We start from the raw sequence: 15,356 nt of genomic DNA, 5'->3' as shown, positions 1-15,356 counted from the left end.
TGTCCAGAAAACCTGAATTCTCACCTTGTCACTGTCCAGACAACCTGAGTTCTCACTTAGTAATCCTAACATCTACATATCTTTTCAATTTAATAAACATTTATTAGGTACCCATTATATGACAAATTGGACCATCTCCAGTCTTCTTGTGTTATTGGAGAAGCAAGACTTAAACCCTTGAAGGAAGTTAGAGAAAGAAGCTGAAGGACAGATGTGAGGAGGGAAAGCATGACAGGCTTGGGAGATAGTCAAAGAAAATGCCTAAAAGCCATTAGCACTGTGTCACAGAACCTGTACAAACAATATTATATCACACTTCATTAAGGGAGACAGACTAAGCAGAAGAATGGCAGTGATAATGATTTTCAGTTTTTGCCTGATTTTGAGATTTTTCCTTAGTTTTGGCCTCTACATTTTAGTTAAAAAAACTAACCAATTGGTTCATGTCTATGGGAGACCAGGATTAATTCCATACTACCCCCAAATGAAGAGCCTGTAAATATTTCACCTAAACATATGAAGACTTAGAGGGTACTTCTTTACTTATCCCACTTTATTCCAGTATTATGATCTCTTTTGTAAATGGTATCCTTTAGCTGTTTTGTCTTTGCATGACCTTCAAAGACGCAGGACAATAATTAGAAGTTCCAGAGAGAAACTTATCTGCTAAATGCAGAGTAGGGGGTAGAAACTAGAATTGTCCTGATCTGTAAAATGTTGTCTTTGAAGGGAGAGGTATTCCTCTCCTTTGAAATTCTAAACATTGACAAGTTGAATACTTGTCAACAGTTTTGTATAAAAGACAACATTAAACATTTTAAGGTTAGAGTGAAATGACCTCTTGACACAATTCCCTTATTTGAGATTCTATGGTTCTGTCTCTTGGAGTCTATTAGAACAAAGACACAGTTCGGGTTGAAGTTGGAAAGGAATGAGAGAAATCATTCCTTCTTACATTTACATAGAAAATAATAAGATATCCAATGATAAATATGAAATTAGAAGTCTCTTTACTTGGGAAGAAAATGAAGACATAGTGAACAATTTTCTCAGAAATAACTGAAGACCAAATAAATTTTAACAGGCTAGCACAGATTTACAAAAATCCTTTAGGAGGTGGATATTGAACTGGACTTTAGAACTTCCTATGGATACTTATTGGGTAAAGAGGAAAAGGAATTCATTCTGGGATAGAGAATTCATATCAATAAAAACATGAAGGCAGAATCTAGCAAGTTATGAATTGTGGATGGAAAAAACATTGATGATTTTTCTCCTTTTAGCTTAAACAATTTTTAATTGCAATTCCTATAGTCATTTTTTTTTCCATTTTGTAAGATTAGACATTTTCTCTGAAATTAATCATGATTAAAAATAAGGAGACCAATATTGAAGGATCTTTCAAGTCCAGGAAACAGAATAGTAGTCCAGCTTTCTACCATAGTCTATGGGTCTTCACCTTTTGTCTTCAAATTTCCAATTAAATCCACTCCCTTAAGTTCCCTAAAACAACAACTATGTAGTGAAATCACTTAAAGAATAAAAGCCTGATATAAAATGTGTTGGGATTTTCCCGTGTAGCTTGGAAATGAATAAAAAATGAGAATTCACAACTTGGGCATTGTAGCCCCAGTAACACTTTCTCTACTTTAGAAGCACTAATGCTATTATAAAGTTAAAATGATGGCCATCAGGCAGCTTGTAAAAAAGAAGTCATGCCATGTTCCAGATAGATAAATGAAAAACAGAATTGGTTACTTCAAAGCAAATATTTTAATTGATCAATGATTAAGTTAATTACCAAAATAGGAGATATTTAGCATAAAAGGTGAAGATCAATCATTCAAAATATAACATATATATGTAATAGAAATAGAATATTGGAAATATTAGTATCCACATTAAAAATTCACCAGTTCTCTACCTGAAGCATAAATTCTCTTGGAAGCATCCTAAATAGGGCATCTAATCTTCATCAAACTCTAATTAGGTACTCATTTCTTATTGAGACAATATATATATATAGCAAGTGTGTGTGAGTGTGTGTGTGTGTGTGTGTGTGTGTGTGTGTGTGTGAGTGTGTGTGTGTGTGCGCGCGTGTGTGTGTGTGTGTGTGCGTGTGTGTGTGTGTGTGTGTGTGTGTGTCTGTGTGTGTGTGTGGTGAGGGGGAAGAGTAGGGGTTAAGAAACTTGCTCAGGGTCACCCAGCTAATAAGTATTGAGTGTCTGAGGTCAGAGTTAACTCAGGAACTCCTGACTTCAAGGACAGTACTCTTATCTACTGTGCCATTTAGCTGCCCCCAATATAAACATTTTTAATTGTTCAAAAGTTTTGTTTTTTTTTTTCTTCATCTACTAGTGGGCCAGAATCTTCAGCCCTTCAATTTATATACCTTGGTTCAAGGATAGAACTTTTCCTTTTCTCCTTAAAGACCAAATGAGAAAAATCTTATTCCTGTTCTATTGAACACCTCTTCACATAATTGAGGATAATGATTCTATTTGCCTAAATCATTTCTTCTCCAGACTAACGCTAAATATTCCCAGTCACTTTTGTAAATATTAATATGATATGGTTTGAGTTTCTTCACTATTTTAGTCACCCACGTTTAGCCCTCCTTTAAGTAATTAATGGCCTTTTAGGTATGCGATGTCCAGTATGAAACACTATCTTACAAAAAGTGTGTGTGTGTGTGTGATTAGATGAGAAGCACTTCTCCCACTCCCATATTATGTTCAATGTAACCAAAGTTAGCATTAGTCTGGGATAACATAGGAGACCAATAAAAATATTTAAAAATTGTTACAACATTCTTGTTGTAAGTGGGGAATCAGAATCTGGCAGCTATGTACATCCCTTAATGATTTCCTAAGTTACAATTTGACTGCCAAATTTCACAATTTCATTTATGTCTACGAGATGGTTTCAATACTTAGAAAATGATGCTTTTATATCACTTTGTATAATGTTTCATCTACTGGAAAGCAAACCTAAAGCTTTCCACATAATTTTTCCACATAATGTACCTCTACACAATATCACTTTTCTTTTCTAATTTTGCTCTCAAGTAAAAATTCAATAACAGATTAGGTTAACAAAGCAAAAATAGGCTTTTCTACTGCATTTAAGCTTGAGATTAGGGAGAGGGAAAAAATATAGCTTGTTATTTTTAAATGTTTCAATAATTATTTTTCTCCTGTCTTATATCTTTTCCAGGAAGCAACCTGAATGATGGCCTGTGGCATTCAGTTAACATCAATGCCAGAAGGAACCGCATTACTTTGACACTAGATAATGATGCAGCATCCGCTGCTCATGAAACCACTCGGCTACAGATTTACTCTGGAAATAGCTACTATTTTGGAGGTATGTTACCCAGCCTTATAGAACGAATCCACAAGGGGAGGCAAACATTTGGATTTCTTTCCAAATTTTTATTTGCCCTGCTTTTCCTCAAGCAATTTTTCACTAGATAAAATTTAAATAATCTGTGTGGAGAACATGGTGGAAATTAGTTTTAGCGATAGCTGCTGTTGTTGCCTGATGCTAATAATGAATAACATTTATGTAGTGTGGTTTTAATTTTGAAAAGTGCTTTGGCTTTTATCTCATTTGATCGTACAAATGGGAAGTAAGTTACTATTATTTTCTCATTTTATAGATGAGGAAACCTATAGTAAGAGGTTAAGTGATTAACCAGAATCCTAAAGCTAGCAAATACCTGAGACGGGATTTGTATTCATATATATATATATATATATATATATATATATATATATATATATATATTATTTCTAGTCTAACACTTTATCTAATAACATTTGGGACAAACCTAGCACATATGCAGAAGAAACTCAACTAAAACTTAACTGTCCCAGGAAGTCAAAGTATTGATTTTGCTATATGCAACACAATCCTCTTAAAGTCATTACCATTTCTATCACTCCACTCTAATATGAGGTGATAACTGATAATTTCCATTTTTGAGTTATCCTTCAGATGACATAAAACTAAGGCAGTTCATTGAGAAAGTACAATTCTTCCAAATCCTACTATCACATCCTTCATTTAGGCAGCATTTCTAATAATTTCTCCTTTTCATACACATCTATGTAGGACTTTTCCAAGGTATTATGGAATTTTTAAATTTAGATTGTTTCAGTTAAGGTTTTTTTGTTTGTTTGTTTTGTTTTGTTTTTTTGTTTTTTTGTTTGTTTGTTTGTTTTTTGTCATAAATTTAACCTGGAAGTCAGTTTCATATATCAATTAAGTGACAGGTCTGGACTAACAAAATAAAACAAAATCTAAACTCTACATATAAATAATATTTAAGGGTAATATTCCTTTTAATTTTGTGGCTAATGTAGGATCCAATTTAATTTGCCATTGTACAGTTTACTTATTGATCTCCTGTATCCACTTTTTTTTTTGTTATACCATCCAATGTGAAACATGATAATGTACATTCTTGAGCTAAAAATTAAGAAATTGGTAGAGGGGACAATCACAACATTTTAAATAGTGTTTACACATTGTTCTGCTACTGCCTGAAACTTATGTTTTATCTTTCTTTTTTTTAAGTTTGAAAATTCACCTTACCTTAATGAAAGTTCGATGTCACACATACATAAAGTAGCTGAATTGATCTTGAGCAACTCAAGGGGGGCTAAAAAAGATTCTGCTACTCTCCATCCCTTACACTAACCAATATTCTGTTAACCATTCACTGGGGCTAAACATTCTTCACATAGGAGCAAAATAGTTTGTTCCAGTCTTAGGAATAAACCTTAAAATTATTTTCCTAGAACAGTTTATAATCCATGGTGAGATTAATTGAATATGGATTCTATCCTGTCTGGAAGTATGGAATGGAGGTTAAAAAAAAACAAAAACAAAAACAAAAACCAACCAACCAACCAACCAACAAACAAACAAAACAAAACAAAACAAAACAAAAAAACAACAAACAAACAGAAGGATCCTAGATACCCAAAAAGGTATAAAGAAAATGAAGAGAGAATCTGAAATCCACAAAACAATTCCACAATTTTATCCTACGTATATACATAGAGGGAATAAAATATCTTAGAATATGTTTCATAGATGCCCTGGATTGTTTTTGTTTGTTTGTTTGTTTGTTTTGTTTTTTATTAACTTACATTTTAAGATAATTAATTGGCATCTTCAAAACCTTGCTGGCAAAACACTTACCTTATCCTTGAATAGGTGCTATTTTTGGTAGGTCTTAATAGTGAATGGACCTACACTGGCTCAGATTCATTTCAGAACTGCAGAGTTTGAACAATTATTCCTCATGTAGTATGCAACTCTAAGAAGATGAAAAATGAGCTAAGGTACTAATAGTCAACTTGTAACATGCTCTCCTGGCAGTTACAATTACTAGTCTGTCCTAGACCCACCAGAGTACCTTTGACCACTGTCCTTTGCAGTGTGAACTCTACCCGGCTTGCCTCCTCTGAGGCCTTCAAAGGTCTCTGGCCACAATCTCTTGAATCTATAGCTTAATAACCGGTAGCGCACTCAAGAACAGCCATGTGTAATCTTAAAAGCCTTTATTATACCTACTCACATAATGCTCTAACTGATGCCCTGACTTGTTGGTTCCCGAGTGAACACCTGGTCAGAAGACCCACGTGTTCACTACCAAAATGCTCACCTCTTTTGGCTATCCATCTTGGCTTGGCCATCCAGGCTAGGGAGCCAGGGTGAAGAGCGCCAGGTTAAAGAGAACGACTGCTGCCTGCAGTGGGGTTACATAGGGCCTGTGAGGTCATACACACAGCCAATCAGCGAGAGAGTCACCCATTATGAAGCTATCTCATTATGGCCAGGATCCCACCCAAGGGCAGTCCTAATATCCACAGAAATTACTTCCGGACCACTCAATCTCCCAATTTGCTGTGGCACCCATTTAAAGGCCCCTTATATCAACTTACATAAATTCTCTCTCTGCAGCTGCAATTAGAAACTGTAGCATCCTCCTCCATTTTATAGTATTGCTATGAGCTATTAACCAGCTGTTGGATTTTGGGAAAGTAGAGCCTATTTATTAGGGGTGGTTGAAATAATTCCCCATTATTTATGGCTCATTGCTGCCATTTTCAATATTACTCTGCCATATGCTCTAAACCTATTAAAATGATGGAGACTACAGTCTGTGGTTAACATATGCACACAAATACCTATGCTATTGTTTACCTGCATTAGGCAAGAAAATAGTTAAATGTCAGTAGTAGCCTTGCCATGTGGACCAAATATAAGCATAGGTTATTGGGGAGGGGAGGAGGAGAATTAGTAGGGAAGGTTATGAGAGCAGGTAAAACAACTTTAAATGGTAGATTCAACTTTCCTCATGGGCTATAATAATACTATAATAGTATACATTTATATACCCCTAAATCTTTTGAAAATTATCTTGCATTTTAATGTCACTTTGTAATTTCAGTTAAATTTAAATGCATATCTTTCTTAAAACTGTTAATGTTCATAATTAATGCTTATCTAAAGTACAATATTCATGGAAAGTATAATTCAAAATTAAAGCCAACATTTAGACTTCTTTTCAAGACAGAATGCATATTTTGATGGATCTTTAATGTATAACTCTCTTTGGATCAAGTATATCATGCATTTGAATTATAAAGTTTATCAAATAAACACAAAATGAAAGAGAGGAATTAGTTGCAGTGCTGTGAGATTCTTTAATATGTTTTTTTTTTTAATTTTACCTTGATTAAGTGTGTACCATTTTATACCATTTCTGCCTCCTTTCTTGAAAATGCTAGTATTTACAACAAAAGCATGTGTACTGCTGTGAATGAAAAGTACTACAGATAATTAGACCTCAAGGTCTTATATCAATAGGTCACCAAAGAAATGACTGATTATTTCAGTATTCTTCAATTTTTTTTTCTCTCCCCCACAGGTTGCCCAGACAATTTCACTGATTCTGAATGTTTAAATCCTATTAAGGCTTTCCAAGGCTGCATGAGGCTCATCTTTATTGATAACCAGCCCAAGGACCTCATTTCAGTCCAGCAAGGTTCCCTGGGGAATTTTAGTGATTTACACATTGATCTGTGTAGCATCAAAGACAGGTAATTATTGTTTCTTCTCCTCCCCCTTCCTATTCTCCCTGTTGAAAGTATGGGTTTCTTTAAACACAATTCTAATCTACCAGCGTTATTCACATTAGACATAATAAAGTTACCAAATGGAAAATATTTCTGAAAAGATTTCAGGCTTGAAGAAAAATGCTTTAATCTTTTCATGTTGACTTGAAATAAATATGATATGCAAATTATATCAAAATATGAACTTGTGAAAGATTAAAATTTAATGTATAAACAATTTTTGATTATGTTTAAGTTAAAAATAGAGGGAAAGATGGGAGAAAATTAATTTTCCTATCAAAACTTTTCATTCCTTCTTGAAAGTATGTTTTTTATTAAAGGAAGATGGCCAATTTTGTGTGCTAGAAGACATGCCTTTCTGATAGCAATTTTGCCTTGGCAAAACTTAATAAAAAATAAACTATGTATAAAAAGGTTGCCTCTATATGTATCATCAACTTTAATTGGCACCTGTTGAATCACACAGTTATTTTAGGCTAAACAAGATGGTCCATGCTAAAGAGTGCTGGCATTTAATTGTGTCACACAGAATTTAGGAAGAATCAAAACAAAAAGAAGTATGATTTATTTCTCTTTTTTCAATCAAGACAAAAATTCTCTAAATTTAAATAAGGGGAACTATAGAAACAAATAAATTATTTATTTTCAAAGAAACTCCTCAGGTTACTCTGTTTCTTAAGCAGGAACTCCCAACTTCTTCTCTGTTTGTACTCCAGATCCAGAAAATAACAAATATTATGCTACAGGAGTCAGAAATGCATACTGTTTATCTAGGGGTATTTGAAGTTTCAATGACATGATTTGGCAGGACTTGATTTGAGTGTTTCCTTTCACTTGTGTGTGTGTATGTATGTATGTATATGTATGCATGTTTTATTAGAATCGTTAAGAAAAAAATATTGAATAATGGGATAAGAAAAAAAAAAGTATTGAAATGAATTGTTACTACCCTAATTATCCTTGTTAATATTCAGAATATAGAGGCATATTTCATGAACTTTCATGCCCATTTCTCTAGTAAATGGCTAAATGCTATTTACTAATGGGAGTTCTTTCTAATAGCTTCATAACACTTGGGGACATGCACATTACTTTTTATTATATACAAATAAGTGCCAAGCATACTATACTTTTGTATGATTTTGTTGTATATAATTATATTATATTTAATTATGTTTATTTAATTGTATAAAAGGAATTTCATTTAACTGTGTGAGAAAAGAAACAATTTTCTTAATTTAGCAGAAAAGATGACTATGAAAGACTTTGTTTAGTTAATTCTTTTTTGATATAAATATACTATGTGTAAGGTGGTTTTTTTGTTTGTTTGTTTGTTTTGTTTTGTTTTGTGTGTGTGTGTGTGTGTGTGTGTGTGTGTGTGTGTCATTTTGATTCAATCTGGGTTTGGGTGACAAGAATTCATGAAGTAGTATCTACTATAATAAGCCAACATTACCATTTTGATTTGTTTAAGGCATTATAAATGATGCCTGTGATTTGTTTTACCAAATTAATGTAGCAAACACTTATGGAATACCAATTATAACAACAAACAAACAAACAAATAAAAACAAGACAGGGATTCAGTGTAAAGAGTGTTGGCTCTAAAGTTAAGGAGTCTGGGTTCCAATTCTGCCTCTGATGCCTACTCAATTTTTGATCCTGAGTAATTCACCTAACTTTTATGGACTACAATTTTCTTCTTAGTTAATGAGGAAGGATATGTGTAGAAATCCCTTTTTAGTCTAAATCTATAATGCTATGAATCTTTTATTGTTTTAGAAACTAGGAGAGAATAGGAAAAGCTTTTGCTGTCTTTGCTGTCCTCCTTCAACAATTTTAAACAAAAAAAAAAACTTTCAATCTAGTTAGAAAAATCTTGTTCTGAGTACAAAGTTGAACCTGCTTTTATATAAATATATGTATATTTATACAAATATAGAAATAAAGACATATATACTATGTGAATTCAGAATTGCCAAGTAAATCCCACCCAACAAACATTTATTGCCAACTATGTGGAAGGTTTAAATTTAAAGAATAAGAAGATAAAGACAAAAATAAGAATCTTTGCCCTCAAGGAGCTTATATTCCACTGAAAGGAAGGGGACAGGACATGATATGTACACATTAATTCATGAAAAATATGTATAAGGAAGATACAGAACTGTTTTGAGAGAACATAGAAAACTGAAGAAAATTGGTAAAGAATTCCCTATAAGAAAGTGTATTTGATTTGAACCATAAAGTTCATTCCAAGCATAGAGATGAACTTAGGGAAATATAGTACACAGGGTTAGCAGATGGAATATTAACAGGGAACACTAAATCGGCTACCTTTAAAGGAATATAAAGTGTATGAGGAAAAAAAAGATTTGAAAATTAGGTGGTAGTTATATTGTGATGGACTTTAAAAACCAAAAAGAAATGCTATTATCATATTCTAGTGGTCACAGTGAAAAAACAATTTAGAGTTTATTAAGCAGGTTAATCACATAGGAAGGTTTTTTTTTTTTTTTTTTAGCATAATGAATTTGATAGTAATTGCTACTCTGTAACATTATCAGTATTTTTTTTCTATTTTCATTAATTCTACAAATAATTTTTGAGTGCCTACTAAGTGCTTGGTTTTGGAATGGATATTGTGAACAATAGATGAAATGGAAAATCTAGCCATCATATTATAGTCACAAATTTATAATAGGAAAAGATTCAAGAATTTGGTCAAGTAAGTTAATCTTGCACTGAATTCATACATGAATTTGCTTTTATCCAGATGTTATATGCATGCAATTATCCCTTTTTTTTTTTCAGAACTTATTCTAGGATATCTCAGAGAGTTTTGCTTTGGGTCCTGAGCTTTGAGAAACAAAGTTATTGTACTTTGAAAAACAAATATTTTGATTGGAAACAGATAATCAGAATTGATCATTGACTTCATTTGAGGACATGGGAGGGGAAATAATATAGCCTTTATTTATTAAAATGAAATAGTGTAGACATTAATATTCCTCTATGGCCTCCAGTTTTAAATTCTTCCACAGCAAATTTCTTTATCATCTCTGCCATTAATGTTCATTTTTACAATAGTTCACCTGAATAAAAATAATGTAAAGTGTGACCCTTACAAAAGTTGATTTTTTAAAGCATGTTTTCTCTAAGAAATGGACTTGCATATAATTTGCTTTATAATAATAATATTACCTTTCGTCCCCTAGGCATCATATGATAAATATAGTATATTTATCAATCTAGGCCAGTTTCTTTTCTACCACTTCTCTTAAGAAATCAAGCTGGTTTTCTTACTGTGCTTCAACTTTTTAGTACCCGCTTGCTTTCTCTCACTAATTCTATACTTAAACCAAGTTTGAATCCACAAAATTTCTTCCCATAGATCCTATGGAAATCCCATTCTCCAAGGTAGGTGCACAACTTATTACTAAAGACATTGATTACTAATAGCCTCAAGTTTGTAGTCATTAATAGCTGTCAAAATTCTCCATTATTTTCCTCATATATTGATCTTCCTTTTAACTCCCAAACACATACATAACATTCTATTCTTCCAATTTTATGCTCCTTTTTTATTTCCTAGGAAGGAACATAAGGGAAGAGTACTGTTCAGTTGTATTATTATTATTATTATTTTTTTTTTTGGTGAGGCATTTGGGGTTAAGTGACTTGCCCAGATTCACACTTGATAGTAAGTGTCAAGAAGCTGAGGCTGGATTTGAACTCATGTCCTCCTGACTTCAAGGCCAGTACTCTACTCTTGGTGTGCCACCTAGATTTGTATTTTAAAAGTAATTGTTGTAGATTGTAGATAGTTTTATCTTAAGTTTTATCTTCATCAAAGAGAACCTCCCTGTTCTTCTCTTAGTAGCACAATCCTAAGCATTAAGTCCAATGTATATTCCAAATTCTTCATGAAAATATCTCTCATATCCCTAAGTGTCAGTGTTCTGTCTCTTCTTTAATTTCCTATGCCTTATTATTGGTATTATGCTATATTATGGTATACTGACATTAACAAATATACAACATATTCCTTATTACTATTGTTTGCTTCTTCATGTAGTTAAGTCTCATATACACAAATAGACTACAATCTATGAAATCAGGGAGTTCTCCTTATATTTTTTAATATCTCCCACAAAAATTAGCGCAGTGCTTTATAATTTTCAAGTACCTAATATATATAGAAGTAATTGATCATCTTTTTTAACGATCCCATACAGTAATGCATTTTGTGTGTAGTAATTTTGTTTATTATGAAAACCCCATCATTAATATCAGAAAGCATATATTAAGTATAGGGTAATATCTAAATATGCATTTATAAAGTGGCCTAGAAAAGGTCTACTAAATCATTATTTTTTCATATACTTTCTGTTACCTTTTAGAATAATAGAATATTTTAAGTTAAAATGGCCTGGGAATTATTGAATTCAACACTTGTGGTGTTGAACACCATTAGAACATTAAAAAATGGGAATGGACTTTTCTGTGGTAACAGTTCACTTAATCTTACTTTCCCATTTTACATATGTGCCCTAATGAGGATAAAGAACTTAGAAACACAGCCAACTAAGATCCAAGAATCTTCATAGGATAGTGTTCTTTCCATTACACTTTCTGTTGAATAATTCCATTTAAAAAGTTAATGAAATCAAGTATAAAATTATCTACATCTAATACTGAGCAATTTCATTTGTGGAGACCAAAGAAGTCAGGAAATGAAATTTCTCCTTAACTACCCTCATCCCCATTCCTCCACATTTTTTCATAAGAAAGCATCTGGCAAACACTCTGGTCAAGCTTCTTCTAGACTTTGTTCAGAGTACTAAATGTTTTGAGTACTGTTTGTGTGTGGTAGTTGTGGGAATGGGGGAGGTGAATATTATGTTGAATACCCTCCTGTTAAGACACTTTGGCTAAAATCCACATTGGGTGTAGGAGTATATTCTCAATAAAGAATATTATCAAAAAGGTTATTGTAGTGATCCATATGTCTGTTCCTTCATGTTTGTCCAAAGTTGGAAGCATCTATTGTGTGGAACAAGAAAAATTTTTTCATGGGCAGATTTTTCATATTTCTTCATGAGCAAATTTTTCCTAATTAGAGAACTTTTCCTGAAAGTTAAAAAAAAGGCATTTCAAAGCATCTCTTATAGTAGTCAGCCACTTTGGATAATAATAAATTGAGAACTAGAAGAGAGCTCAAAGATCATTAAATTCAAACCACTTCTTTTACAAATGAAGAAACTGAGTCCCAGAGAGTTTGTGTCTTATCCAAATTTATCTTGGTAACAAGCAGGGAAGATGAGATCTGACAAGGTTTTCTTATTTCAGATTCAGTACTATTTCCATGATATTATTATATTGATACATACATACATATATATATATATATATATGTATATATATATATGTTTTTTAAGAAATACTAGAGACTATCTAGCTTGAAGTACCTCTAAAATATGTTTAAAAACAGAACAATGATAAAAATGTATAATATTGTTGTTCTGATAAAAATGTATAATATTGTTATGGGCCAGAACCTGAAACAAGGTGCTAAGTCATTAGAATTGATAGAAATAATGCCTATTTAGTATGGTGCTTAACAGTTCTCTAATTCAGTACATGTACTTAGTACTTACTATAGTTCTACAAGATTCACACCTTTGATAAGAGACCATATAAACTAGGACAAATTCAGCCAGAATCAGAACTAGGGAAGACCAGAGAAGCAGTGGTCTTTGCTTCTCCTCTGAAACCAAAATACAAGGAAGGCCTCCCAGAAAAAACTAGCCAAGCCCCAAGTGAAGGAGACAAGACTTTGAAGGAGACAATAAAGATTTGGATTTTAACCCCTGGCTACTCATGTGGTGATTAGTGAACTGAAAGGAAGGCTGCCTCCAGAGACCCCAAGAAAACCTCAACAGAGAACAGTACATTTTAGAGAGAATATTACAAATATAGCTGTAGTTTCCTATGATTGCCCCTTACATCAAACAAGGAAAACTTCTCTCAGATTAAAATTTTATCACCCATCACAAAGTCCTTTTGATGAATCAAATAATATTTTTAATCATCTCCCATTATATATATATATATATATATATATATATATATATATATATATATATATATATATATATATATATCGCATATATCACATTTACTCAGTATTATATAAAATATAATACTTATGTTATATTCAAATTGTGCCTAGCCTTTAATAGATACTATTTTGTGAAATAAGAAAGAGATATTATCATACTTGTCCTCTGGAAGCTTATAATCTAAAAATAGTTTAAAAATTCATTATAACATTGATCAATGCTATAAATGCAAAGTGATTATCATAAACATTAAGTAAGATAGAGTTTCAGAAGAAAGAGGAATTAGGCTGAAATGGTGAAGATCAAGAAATATTTCATGGGAGAAATTAGATAGTTCCACAGAAAGAGTTATAGATAAAATTAGACTAAGATAATTTTATATTTGTATTAACAATCTATTACAAACTTTAGGTAGTATTAATTGCATGAATGTCTTTTGTTGAATGTAAATTTGAGTATTATTTGAATGTCTGATCTAAAGAGAAGTATATCTACGATAAAGAAAACAAAAACTTAACTCTGCCCAATGGCTTTGCTTTCATAAGAAAAGTTGATCAATATTTTGACAGAATGGTATTTTTATTAACCTGTGTATATAAAAATATAAATAGAAGCTGCCTTTGATTCAGAAACTATAAGTAAAGAATATGAAGTCTAGCCAACTTAACATGCTGTGCGTCTGTGATTTTGGAAGATCAGGACATTCTTCTCTTATACAGTTGCTCATCCATGCCAATTGAGAATCATATATTGATGCTGGATAGGAAGCTAAGACAATGGTACAGGATAAGCCAGTGAAAAACATCTGCAATCTTGAAATGTCCTTTAAGAAAGATTCTTATGACATGGGGCTTAGAAGTACAGATGGGGTACATTATATAGGGGGAAAAAGTTGTTCAATATCAAAAGGCATTTGCATTGTCTTTTCCTTGCTTCATTTATTGGAAATGCCCTTTGAGATTTCTGGATAAATTAGACAAACCTATGATCTTAGGATTTATAGGCTTTTACGATGCATTTATATGTTGTCAAAGTTGACAGGTTTTTTTTTTCCCCCTGCCTAACTCTAATTATACATTGTTATGCACTTGAAATCACAAGAATAATGACTCCATCTCTAAAGAAATAATTATTGAGTTCTTGCTCTGTGAAAAAAAGAAAATTGTGCTAAGTATAAGAGATATCCAGTAGGCAGTTGGCTATGTAGGAGTGGAATATGGATAGAATTTAGGGCTGGATATACAGATTAAGGAGTAATAGATACAGTAGAAATGACTTAGAGGCAGACTGTTATAATGAAAGAACATTGAATTCAAAGACAGAATTTCAATCCTAGATTTTGTCATTTTGTACTTTGTGATTTTTAACATTTTATAGAACCACAATGAATCTGTTTCCTCTTCTATAAGCTAGATTTTTTTCCTAAAATCCAATTATAATTCTGTGTAAGATTTAAGGAATCACAAAATGCATCTTTTTTTTTCCCAAAAATTCACAAATATTGAGCAGAAGAGATGAGAGAGAGAAAAGAATAGTAGAAGAGTTCAGAGCCAGCACAGTGGAGTAAAGGCAGAAACTTGCCCAACCTCTCCCCCAAACTCTTCCAAATTCCTTTAAATAATGATTCTAAACAAATTTTATCATGAAAACACCCCAAAAGACAGAGTGGAACATTTTCCAGCCAAAGGCAATTTAGAAGCTCAGCAGAATAACAACAAAGTGAGAATCATTGGGCAGCACTCCCTGGCACAGCCCCCAACTCGCCCCAGTTTGGCCCAGTTCCACCTTTGAATCAGCGGCAGTACTGGTGGCTTCCAGAGACATAAAGGAGGACACAGAAAGTCAGTGAAAAAGGTCTGTGAAACTAGAACGCAGAGTGCAATCCCAGAGGAGACCTGGATCCAGCCCCACCTTCAGCCAGACCCCAGTGTCAGGAAGATTGGATTTCTGAATCAGCAGCACTGCTGGAGGTTCCTGGACCTCTCAGTCTAGGAACTTCAGTGAGGATTCAGAAGGTTAGTGGAGTGGATTTGTGGCAACAGGGGGATAGTCCCAATGCAGCCCAGGTCAGTGAATT

At 32.8% G+C, this 15,356-nt stretch overlaps 1 protein-coding gene across 3 annotated transcripts in view; it reads left to right on the top strand.

The window, feature by feature from the left end:
- Window positions 1-15,356, top strand: part of CNTNAP5 (contactin associated protein family member 5) — a 949,942-nt gene that overhangs the window by 463,585 nt on the left and 471,001 nt on the right. For all 3 annotated transcript variants that reach the window (XM_074301761.1, XM_074301760.1, XM_074301762.1), the window contains exons 9-10: window positions 3,217-3,366; window positions 6,947-7,118. In XM_074301761.1, the coding sequence (XP_074157862.1) occupies window positions 3,217-3,366; window positions 6,947-7,118 (322 nt within the window). The remainder of the gene's footprint in view (window positions 1-3,216; window positions 3,367-6,946; window positions 7,119-15,356) is intronic.

The sequence above is a fragment of the Sminthopsis crassicaudata genome, chromosome 3 (assembly GCF_048593235.1).
Source record: "Sminthopsis crassicaudata isolate SCR6 chromosome 3, ASM4859323v1, whole genome shotgun sequence".
NCBI classification, from domain to species: Eukaryota; Metazoa; Chordata; class Mammalia; order Dasyuromorphia; family Dasyuridae; genus Sminthopsis; species Sminthopsis crassicaudata.
Note: the sequence above shows the minus strand (reverse complement) of the source record. Positions and strands in the feature narration are given on the sequence as shown.